This window comes from Petaurus breviceps, unplaced genomic scaffold, assembly GCF_028583685.1.
Source record: "Petaurus breviceps papuanus isolate PSGF00001 unplaced genomic scaffold, PetGlider_PUasm1.0 108, whole genome shotgun sequence".
In the NCBI taxonomy this organism is placed as follows: Eukaryota; Metazoa; Chordata; class Mammalia; order Diprotodontia; family Petauridae; genus Petaurus; species Petaurus breviceps.
This window is the reverse complement of record NW_027185593.1, coordinates 1,379,594-1,391,044: the sequence shown is the minus strand read 5'-3', so window position 1 is coordinate 1,391,044 and position 11,451 is coordinate 1,379,594. Positions and strand designations below refer to the sequence as shown.

General features: G+C 52.9%; 2 protein-coding genes across 5 annotated transcripts in view; both read left to right on the top strand.

Annotated features, from left to right (window-relative positions):
• COPE (COPI coat complex subunit epsilon) overlaps nucleotides 1–11,451 on the top strand; it is a 64,611-nt gene that overhangs the window by 4,553 nt on the left and 48,607 nt on the right. The gene's annotated exons all lie outside the window — the stretch shown is intronic.
• HOMER3 (homer scaffold protein 3) overlaps nucleotides 4,053–11,451 on the top strand; it is a 10,034-nt gene continuing 2,635 nt past the window's right edge. Inside the window, exons 1-7 of one of the 4 annotated variants that reach the window (XM_069068114.1) lie at nucleotides 4,717–4,765; nucleotides 6,881–6,948; nucleotides 8,424–8,518; nucleotides 8,647–8,803; nucleotides 9,288–9,419; nucleotides 9,580–9,687; nucleotides 10,884–11,005. In XM_069068114.1, the coding sequence (XP_068924215.1) occupies nucleotides 8,508–8,518; nucleotides 8,647–8,803; nucleotides 9,288–9,419; nucleotides 9,580–9,687; nucleotides 10,884–11,005 (530 nt within the window). In that variant the 5' untranslated portion in view covers nucleotides 4,717–4,765; nucleotides 6,881–6,948; nucleotides 8,424–8,507. Of the gene's footprint in view, nucleotides 4,204–4,632; nucleotides 4,766–6,867; nucleotides 6,957–8,423; nucleotides 8,519–8,646; nucleotides 8,804–9,287; nucleotides 9,420–9,579; nucleotides 9,688–10,883; nucleotides 11,006–11,451 lie in introns of those variants that run through there. The other 3 variants (XM_069068352.1, XM_069068192.1, XM_069068267.1) reach the window with 3 other exon arrangements.

Sequence of the window (11,451 nt, the reverse complement as noted above, 5' to 3'; positions counted from 1 at the left end):
CCTTTCCCCCTCCCTCCCTCCTTTCCTTCCTTCCTCCCTCCCTCCTTTCCTTCCTTCCTTCCTTCCTTCCTTCCTTCCTTCCTTCCTTTCCCCCTCCCTCCCTCCTTTCCTTCCTTCCTTCCTTTCCCCCTCCCTCCCTCCTTTCCTTCCTTCCTCCCTCCCTCCTTTCCTTCCTTCCTCCCTCCCTCCTTTCTTTCCTTCCTTCCTTCCTTCCTTCCTTCCTTCCTCCTCCTCCTTCCCTCCCTCCCTCCCTTCTTCCTTCCTTCCTTCCTTCCTTTCTTCCTTCCTTCTTCCCTTCACCTCTCCTTCCCTTCTTTCCTACCTACTTAATAAAAATACAAAGTAATTTCCCAGGGCTGGGGGAGAGAAGAGCAATAGCACATAGGGGAGATTAGCACAGGCTTCCTGGAGGAAGTGGCAGCCTTGAGCTGAGTCTCAAGGAAGCTAAGGCTTAACTGAGGCAGAGGCAAGGAAGAAGTGATTTCAGGCACAGTGGATGGCTCATACAAAGGTATGTGGGTGAGAGATGGCATATCAGAGCCAATAAGACTAGACTGGTAGGTGGGAGGCAGATTGTGCAGGACTTTAGGAGCCAGTTGGGAGGCAGTTGGGAGCCCCTCGAACTTCTTCAAGAGAGGAGTGACCTTGTCTTACCTGTGTTTTACATTGCCACATGGCTGCTAGCAGGAATGGATGGCCTGGAGAGAAAAGAACTCAGGAGCAATGAATCAGGAGATTTTGGGCACAGTCCAGGTGAGAGATGATGACGGCCTGAGTGGAGAGGCCTGGCAGCAGGTGGCTTGTGTGGATAGAGTAACTTAGCAAGTGGATGTGGAGAGGTAAGGGAGAGAACTCCGAGGATGGGAACCTGGGTGACTGGAAGGAAGTGGGAAAATCAGGGAGATGGAATTGTTTGGGTGGGGGGAGAGGAAATGAGTTCCCTTTTGGACATGTGGAGTTTGGAATGCTAGTGAGTTCTGGCTGGGAGTTAGAAAGATCTAGCCCCACCCCTGACCCTCAGAGCCGTGGGACAAAGCCTGTTTCTTCTTCTGTAAAATGAGGGGATTGGACCAGAGAGCCTCTGAAGGCCCTTCTAGTGCTGATTCTCTGATCCAGCTGGATCTGGCTAATTCACTGCTGGTGCTACTTAGGAGGAAGAATAAGTCTGGATATAAAGACCTGGGACTTTTCTGCATGAAGATGAGAAGGGACCCCCAGGAGTTGTGCAAAGACAGAGAACACCTCCACGTGAAGGGGTAAAGGTGATAATCCAGCCAATGGGAATGAGGAGTGGTCAGGCAAGAGGAAGCTGGGAAAGAAGCAGCAGCCAGGAACCTCAGAGAGGAGAGAGTGGTCAGGAGAGTCAGTGTCTAGGGGAAGGGCAATAAGGAGGGGGCTTGAGGAAGGACCATTGAATTCAACAAATAAACCATTATTAAATGACTTTGGCAGAGCAGTTTACATTGACTGATAATGTTATAAACCAGATTACAAAGGGCCAAGAAAGGAGTGGGCACAACTTTATAGGAGTTTAGCTTTGAAAGGGATTAAAAACCACATAGTCCAGGGGTGGGGAACCTGTGGCCTCAAGGTCACATGTTTCCCTCTAGGTCCTCAAGTGGGGCCCTTTAAATGCAAACTTCACAAAGCAAATCCCCTTAATAAAAGGAAGTTTGTGAAGTTTGGATTTAGTCAAAGGGCCTTACTTGAGGTTCTAGAGGGCCACATGTGGCCTGGAGGCCACTGGTTCTTTCCCCACCCCTGAATAGGCTATTGCTGGAGGGGATGGAAGGATCAGTTGAAGAGTTTTTAAGGATGGGGTTTGGGGACAGGGACTAGACCTAGAATGTAATGAGTGTCAAGGGGTCCCCTGAACTTGCCTTTTTGAGTTGCTGTATTTTCCAGTTACAATGCATATCTCAGGGACTTGTGATAGTGGTTTTGGTTATGAGAAGTCGGAGCTGCATGGCATCCTAGAACACAGAACACAGAAGACAGATTTTGGCTTACTCTTGATGAGGTGTGATGAGCGTCTGAAGCAGGGCATTGACTGAAGAGGCCAGATGGGAGATGTCTTGTGTGGGTAGACTAGACAAAAGTTAACAATGGATCTGGTGTGGAGGGAAAGGGAGAGAGGCTTAGACGAGACCAGATTTCTGAGGCTAGTTATATTAGCAGCAGAACCCAAAAGGACCTTGGAGATCCTTTATCTAATACACTCGGTATCACAGAGGAAAAGTTGAGGGTCAGAAAAGGCCACTGATTAACTCAAACCCTTTACAGATAGAATCAGGACAAGAACCTGATTTTAGCAATGTGTCACAAGGAGATCAGGGAAGGCAAACATGGAGGGAAAATTGAAAGTGATCCTTCCCAAAAAGCCACACTGTCAAGAATTAAAAATACCCCTTGTAAACAAATTAAAATGAGAGACTTCTGTGAACCATGGGCCTCCCTCAATGCAATTACACATCTCTGTAACCTCTTCCCACGGACCAGATTTCATCAAAACCCATTAAAAAGTGTTGAGAGGCCCTGCCCAGTAGAAACTTTGCTTGGAGATAGCAGCTAGCGTTTTCCAGTGCACTCAACATGGCCCAAATCTACAGCCTTTGACATGTTTAATCTTCTCTCATCAACCCTGTGAGAGAGGTGGGACAGGCTGTTAAAACTAGGACCCAGAAGGGTAAGATCTCCTTAGTCGATGGTGACCTCACTGAGAGATTCTGATCAGGCCTTCCCTAGGCAAAGGACCTAGTCCAACCCCTGAAGTGACTTGTCTAAGATGACAGAGGCACTAAGTGGAAGAATCAGAATTTGAATCCAGATCCTGTAGACTCAAGTGCATTATTCTTTGCAGTGTACCCTGTCTATAAACGTTCTTTATAGGTCCCTTCTGCAGCTCTCTCCCCCAAAGCATTTCGCTTGTCAGGGAAAAAAGAATGGTATTAATAATCTGTAAGGAGAAAAAAAGTCATTGTAGTACTGGGGGAGCAGAAAAAACAGAAGTGAGTCTGAAAGGGTGTCGGGCAGGGAGCCCAGTTAAAAACCACTGGGGAACCCTCCTCTTTATTGGGCTAAAGTCCTAATAAATTACTTCTAACCTAAGGGCTGGAGTTCCTATGTGTGGAGCCCTTTGGGTTTTGAAATGTACTTTCATTGTACATTGTACAAGGTACAATGTACATTCAATGTACATCATCTCATCTGAGATATGGGAGGTAGGCACCCTGACCCTCACTAATGGGGGCTCAGAGAAGGTAAGTGACTTGCCCACAGTCACAAAGATAAGAAGTGGCCTGGACAAGGCCTACCCAGTTCTGCTTCTGAACTCAGCTCTCTTTCCAGCAGCAGCAGCCCACTCTTCCTTAAGGTATAGCCCTTTTTATCTCTCTTGTATTCAGTTTCTCCTCCCTCCGAGACTGTGAGCCCAAGAGGGCAGGGCTTCCACTGGCATGTCACAGTTGCTAAATAAATTTGTTAAAAATTAAAGGAGCAAAGAAAAATATTAAGCAGTAGGAGAAAGGAGGAAAGGCACAGGATCCTGGGGGGAAAGGGACCCCCAAAATACAGTTAGAGAGGCCTCAACCACCCTAGCTCATACTTGTGAAGGAAAGGAAGTTGGAAAAATCTTTGGATCATAGGACTTCGAGCTAGAAGGGGTCTCAAGAGACCCTCTTGTCCAATATGGACATTTTACAGATGGGGAACCTGAGGCCCAGAGAGCATCAGAGAGATCCTCCAACTCCAAATCCAAAGCTCTTCTGGTCTCTGTCCCAGGGAATCTGCAGTATGGGTGAGGGAGTTGGTACTGGCATACAGGAAGCTGAGAAGAAATACAGGATTCAGGGTGATTAAGGGCCAGAGGGTGGAGTTTAAATTCTCGGTCCTGGGGAAGCCTAGATAAAGGAAATCGGGGTCCCTGGGTCTCCAGGGACCCTGAAGTCTGAGGAGAGATCACATACACACACACACACACACACACACACACACACTCTCTCTCTCTCTCTCTCTCACACACACACACACACACACACACACGCTCTCTCCCCTTGGAAAAGCGGGATGGCATGGTATACAGCTGAGGGCACCCACATCTGAGCTCCGAGCACGCAATAGGAGCTTTAAAGTTGGGACAGAATGGTTGGGGCAGGGTCTCTTTCTCACTGATCCAGTAAACGCCTACTACGCGCCGGGTACCGTGTAAGTGTTTCCCGCGGCTTTCTCTGTACAGTGTATCGCTTTGGGTGTCTTTGTGGCATGTGTCAGGAGCCTGGAGGCACCGCCTTCCCCCCCCACCTCCTCGCCTCGCGGAGCCCCTGGCTGCCCGCCACGCCGCGCCGTGCCACGCCACGCGGAGCCAGCCTTGACCACGCGGTGACCGGTCCCCGCGGGGCGGAGCTCGGGTGTCCTGCAGGTGGCGCCGCTGAGCGGGCCCGAGAGCAGGCAGATAAAGTCGGGGGGGCAGAGCGGGGCCGGGACCGCTATGGGGCTGGCGGCTGCGGGCGGAGGCGGAGGCGTTGGGGTGCTGGAGCTGGGACTGGAGCTGGAGCTGGAGCTGGGGCGGGCACTCCGGGAAGACAAAGGCTGCGGGGCGGCGGCGGCGGCGGCGGCGGCGCGGGGCAGGGCGCGGCGCTGAGGCCGCCCGTCGGAGGCGCAGCGCTCTCGGAGCCCCGGCCCGAAGTTGGAGCGACGCGGCGCCGGGGAGCGCACGGGAGCCTGACCGGCCGCAGCTCCGGGCAGCGCGGGCAGGGGCAGCTAGCCGGTGAGCCAGCCTACAGGGGTGTCCTTGGCGTTCCCCAAAGTTTGCGCCTTCGTGCCGCGGGCTGGGGAGCGGGGGTGCGGCCCCTGTCTGGAGGCCAGCGGGGGGTGGCGGGGGCGCAGGGCACTGCCCGCCCTGGGGACCAGCCTTAGCTCTTCTCAGACCTGACTGGCGCGGATGCAGAGGGGGCGCAGCCCCCTCTGACAGGCCCTTCCTGGGAGCTGGGGAGCAGGGAGAGGCTTGGAGAGAGAGCGAGGTGGGAGAGGCGCCCCCTCCCATCTTCCTTTGCCAGCTTCGGGGCTGGAGATGAGGGAGAAGATGGGGGCGAGTAGACAGAGAAAGGGTTCCGAGCTCTGGAATTGGAGATAAGGGGGAAGGTGAAGGACTCTGGCAGTCAAAGTCCCCAGCTTCGGGGCTGGAGATGAAGGAGAAGATGGGGCGTCTTGGGAAGAGTAAGGGCTGCCAGCCCCAGGATTAAAAATGAGAGAAGATAAGGGGACCCAGAGTAAGGCAGAGTAAGGGTCCCCAGTCAGGGACGGGAGATGAGGAAGAAAATAGGGGTACCCAGGCAGAGTCGAAGTCCCCAGCCACAGGGCTGGAGATGAAGGAGAAGGTGAGAGGGACCCTGACAGAGAAAGGGTTCCCAGCCACGGGGCTGCAGACGAGAGAGGAGATAGAGCGGCCTCGGGAACAGTAAGGGTTCCCAGCCCCAGGAGTAAAGAGGAGGGAGAAGATGGGGGGCAGTTTGAATAAGAGTCCCTAGTCCTACAGCTAGAGATTAGAGGAAAACCTTAGAAGAGTGAAGGGAGGGGGTCCGTTACAGAGAGTGAGGTGAGACAGAAGCCAAGGTGTGTTTGTGGGAAACCAAAGCAGCGTAAGGCCCCGATTGTGAGGCACTTCCTGGTCCTAAGCCTGGGCACATTGGATTAGGGGTGACTCAGGGTGGGGGGGGACTAGGAGAAGCAGCCTCACCTCCCCCATCTTTGAGAACGCCTCTGCCCAGGGCGAGTTGTATGCCCCAACTTGCCAACTCAACACAGCAGCTGCTTCCCACTGTGGGCACCACCCCCTCTGTGCCCAGCCCAGGTGTTAGGATAGGAGGAAGCTGGGTGCCCTAATATCTAGGACCTTAGGGCCCTGAGCCTTGAGAAAAAGGAATTCACTCCAGGGGCTCCTGGAAGCTGTGACCTTGGCCCCAAACCAGGGTAATCAGCTGCCAGCACACACTCTCTTTCAGTGCTGTGTTATGGGCTCTTGGGGGATTTTAGACCTCTGACCCCCTGGTCCATTGTGTCAAGGCTCTAGGAGTTTGGAGCCAGTAGACCCTAGATCCCTTCCTTGCCCACCCTCTTTGAGGGGTTGGGGATATCAAACAGTAGAACACCTGTTCTGCAAGGGACTCTTATCTAGCACCCTGATTTTACAGAAAGGGAACTGAGACCCAGAGAGAGGAAGGGACTTGACTAGAGCCATACAAGTCACTGGGAAAGCCAGAACTAGAAACTAGGTCCCTTGATTTCTACACGTGTTTTTTCTATCCCAGTTCAGCTGATCTGGCTTCTGATCCTAAAGAACTTTTTCAAAACAACAGAACAGTCCAAGAGAGCCCCTGGGAGTGGATTAGAGCCAGCTGAGAGAGGGGGATGGGGTTTGCTGCCCTTTGGGATGGCACCTCTCACCCTGCTCTGCAACCAACCTCACCAACCTGGCTGGGAGCCCCCAGAGCACTGGCAAGGGGAGATCGGGAGAGGGGGAGCCCAGATGGGGATGAGCCTGGCTTTATGATCCAATTGGGAATACCAGGGGTGGGGAAGCTCTAAGGGAACCTGGAGGAAGGGGGAGTAGGATAGACAGGGGTCTCAGTTCACTATTTCCTTCTGGAAAACCTTTACAGGAAGCAGAAAGCAGGAAGGGGTGGGGGTTGGAGGTGGCAACATACAAGGATGGGGGTTGGCTGCCCCCCAGGGTGGAGGCGGAAGGGGGTCCGGTTTCAGGCCGTGCCCAAGGGACCTAGCACAGCTGCAAAGGGGGGGGGGGGGGGGAAGGGAAGAGGGTCTGATTTGGGTGGAGGGAATTCTCAACCGTACTGAAATTCCCTCAGGATCATTCTCTTCACAGGACCCACAGGCCCAACGAGCTTTAGCCAATTTAAGCCCCTCTCCCTCCTGCCTAGACCCTGGCGGCAGGTTTGTGGGTGTGTTTGCATGTGTATATGTCTGTGCTGGGGGGTGGGGGAGGTGGTGTTACCAGACTTTATTCTGGGAGGAAAACTGGTAATAAAGAGAATGCTGGTCAGGACCTGGGACTGAATTTCCTGTGTATGCCCTATCACCTGTGTGACCTTGGCAAACTGCTTAATATCTCCAGGGGTCTGTCTTCATCTCTATAAAATGAGGGGGCTGAATGAGGGAGTCTGAAGTCTCTTTCTGCTCAGAAGCCTATGAAGCCTATAGTCCGGGTTCAAGGCCCCCATCAGTGTTGTAGAATGTCTGGGGGATAAGGAAGGGTTTTGTTGAAGTGTTGAGTGAAAGTGATTAGGCCAGCTAATTATCTTTACTGCCTCACAGGCCCCCAGAGCTTTTGGTCTCTCCCCATCCCTGCCCTGTAGTTAGGGGAAGGGGAGACCACCTGAAGGCTCTGCCTCACTTTCCCTCCCTCTCCTGCCTGCCTGTGGGGCTTCTGTGTTAGTTGGCTGAGGGAGGATCTGTGAACACCCAAGTCAGTGTTGGGAGGAGACATGGGGCAGGGGCAGGATGGACTTTCTCCTGCTTTAGTCTCTTTGGCCCCCTGGACCTGGGCTGGGGGCCCTACATTTTGGGGAGGAAGCAGGGTCCCAGAGTGACAACCCAACTATCCAGTTATCGAATCTTACAGAAGTAGGAACTGAGGCCTCCTGGGGCTCATTCAAGGTCATATTAATAATTAGTAGCAGAGGCAGCTTTCAAATTGAGGCACTGACCCCAGAATCTTCTGTGCCAGGGTGCCTCAAGAGAATGGCAATGGCTTAGGGACCAAGAGGGAGGGGCCTCCCCAAGCTGGGAGTTCCCAGTCCAAAGGAAGGCAACCAGGACGGTCACGGGATTGGGACCGGGCTGTGCTGGAGACAGCGCCAACCTGTTTGCCTCCAGCCACCTGGTAAAGGTTCAGTGTAATTAACGTCTAAGAAATTGACAAGGGCTACAAATCCGGGCGGCTGGACTGTTTTGTTGTCTATACCTGAAGTGATGGAGGTAGTGTCCATAATGGAGACTAAAGATAAGTGTTTTATGAGTACTTTTTCCCCCCGGAGAGCCTGTTGTTAAATATTGGTCAGAATGTCAAGCCACCTAATGAACAGTTAAAGGAGCCTAGGAGTAAATAGGGGCTAAGTAAATGCTTGTTGGTTGATTGGTATTTAGCCTGGAGAGGAGATTTAGTGGTGAGGGTCACCATCTATAAGGACTAGATGGGGAAGGGGGTTGAGGCTTACTCTTTTTGGCCTCAGAGCACAAAACTGGGAGGGTAGACTTTGTAGGGAGGTGGAGTTTGGCTCAATGTAAAGCCTTTTGAGGTTCCAGGTCCCCCCTCTTTGGAGGATTCCTGGTCAGGTTGGCCTAAATGTCTTTGGAGGTTCTGTCCGTACTTGGCTTTTTGGATTCATGTGGACTCCTCTCCCCACCAGGGACTTGAACCCCAGGGCCAAGAAGCCTACTCTCACCCCTCCCCCTGAGCCCTTTCACTCGGCTCTTCTGCTCCAGCCTGACCAATGTCCACAAGGTGAGCCAAGACCTCTGGTCCCGATTCTCCCTCCATGCCCCTCCTCCCCACTTCTGGGGTCTCCCTGATGAGCTGGAACCCTTCCTGCCCCATCTACCTCCCCGGGACTGAGCTGGCTTCTTCTGCAGGGAGCAGCCCCTCTTCAGCACTCGGGCCCATGTCTTCCAAATCGACCCAGCAACCAAAAGGAATTGGATCCCTGCTGGCAAACATGCCCTCACCGTCTCCTACTTCTATGATGCCACCCGAAACGTGTACCGCATCATCAGCGTGGGCGGGACTAAGGTCTGTGACTAGTGTGTGTGTGTGTGTGTGTGTGTGTGTGTGTCCTCTCTAGCCCTGACAACACACATCTCTTGGCCTCAGTTTCCTCATCTATAAAGTGAGGAGACCGAGCTGTAACCTTTGTCCATGTCACTGGCTTGGACACAGGTGTCTTCTTTTCCAAGGTCCACATCTAGACCTAGCTGCTTGTCACACACACACACACACACACACACACACACACACACACACACACACTAAGCAGAACTGGTTTTCTCAATAGTCACATTTGGAAACAGCCCCAGCATCCCAAGTCAGAGCTGCCTCCCTTACTCTCTGACCCTCAGAGCTCACAGGTAGACAGCAGTGGGACACACGTTTGAGTACACACACACACACACACACCACACACATTGTGGGGTTTTTCTGTGACACCCAGGGAACACAGGCACAATGCTTGTTCTGATCAGAAGCCTGCTTCCTGCCTTTTTTGCTTCTCCCCCAGGCTATCATTAACAGCACGGTCACCCCCAACATGACCTTTACCAAGACATCACAAAAGTTCGGCCAGTGGGCAGACAGTCGGGCGAACACGGTCTATGGGCTAGGCTTTGCTTCTGAGCAGCATCTATCCCAGGTCTGGGGCAGAGGGAGGCTGGGGGGATTTAGGGGGAAGGGCTATGACTGGGTGGTCTGGTGTGGGGGGAGCTTGGGAGGAGATCCAGGGAGGGGGGAAGCCATTGTGGACCTGGCTAGTGCTGCAGATTGTGCCATTGACCTTCCCTACATCGGTCTAGTTTGCAGAGAAGTTCCAGGAGGTGAAGGAGGCCGCCCGGCTGGCCCGGGAGAAATCTCAGGATGGTGGGGAGCTCACCACCCCAGCCCTTGGCCTCTCATCCCACCAGGTCAGGCCCCTACCTTGAGGGAGTGGGATGGGGAGGAGAGGGAGGAGCTAAGCTATAGCCCCTCCCCCTTCCTGGGATTTGGGAGATCACTCTCCCCTCCTTTCATTTCCTGCTTCCTCACACCATCCCCACGGCCCCTATACTGGTCCACTTTCTTCCCTTTGATCTAATTCAGTGTGAGTTAACACACCTTCCCCCCTCCCAAGCCCAGCCTTGTTTTGGGGTCTGTGGGAGAGAAAGGAGACCCAAGCATGGTTCTGGCCCTTTGGGAGTTCCTGGTCCAGTTGAGGAAGGAAAACCAACACCCAGGGAACTAGGCAAGCATGAGCCACCCTGACCCTAGGTCATCTTAGCTTTCAAAGTGCCCTAGAAATGCTCCTAAATGTGCTGAGAATATCAGAGCTGGGAGGGCCCTTAGAACCCAGGATGTCAGAGCTGGGAGGGCCTTAGAACCCAGGATGTCGGAGCTGGGAGGGCCCTTAGAACACAGGATGTCAGAGCTGGGAGGGCCCTTAGAACACAGGATGTCAGAGCTGGGGGGGGGGGGGCAACCCTTAGAACCCAGGATGTCAGAGAACACAGGATGTCAGAGCTGTTAAGGTCTTTGTTTCACTTAAAAAGCTTTGATGTTGCAAGGTAAAACTTTAGTTCTGCCAAGGTCAGATGTCCTTAAGTAGATGCCACCGTGTGCCCCTGATGCCTAATGTGGGGACCCTAGACATAACCATTAGACTTCAACTAATGTGAATATATTTATAAAATGGAAAATACTCCAGTTAGAACAAGGATTCTAAGGAAGAGAAAACACCAAAGTCTGTGCTTTCTTTCAGTTGCTGCCTTCACCCTGTTCTCACTGATTTCTCTTTACTCCCTTTGCTTTCACTTTTGGCCCACGCCAGGCCTTGGCATGGCTCTAGGGGAACCCTTGAAGCCCGTGCCCAGCTTTTATGATAATCACCTTCGCCCTCTGCTGCAGACTCTAACCACTAAGGAGCACTCTGACCCAGGCCTTGGCCTCCCAGATTAGAAGGGAGGGTCTAGGGTCTCTGTTGTCTGGGGCTCTCTCTCCAGCCAGAGCCTGAGCTAATCTGCCCTCTCCCAGGCTCATGCCTCAGTCCCTGCCTTTGCCTCCTCCTCAGGGCCAATAAGCCAGAATTGTGAGTCCCATTCATGACCCTGTCCCATTTCTCTGCTAGGTACCCCCAAGTCCCTTGATTGGCACCAATGGCCCTGGGGAAGACAAGCTGTTCCGAAGTCAGAGTGCTGATGGCCCTGGCCCTACTGAGAGGGAACGGCTCAAAAAGATGCTGTCGGAAGGGTAAAGGGGGTAGCTCTTTGTCCCAGGGTGGGGGGTGGGTAGGGTGGTGGGAGGACTAGACTTTGGGGAAAGGTCTGTGTGCACATATACACATCACACACCCACATACTCACACAAATATATATATATATACACACACACACCTTCCACACCCTTCCACACATACATAGACACATTTCACATACACATTCACATATACATGCTCAAATATACACACACTCAGGTGTGTACATGCACACAGACCCTCCAACTCACACACACACTGCACACTTACCCCCCACCTAGACATCTCACACTCATACACACATACACTGCACACTTACCCCCCACATGGACATCTCACACACACACACACACATACACTGCACACTTACCCCCCACATGGACATCTCACACTCACACACACACACACACACACTGCACACTTACCCCCCACATGGACATCT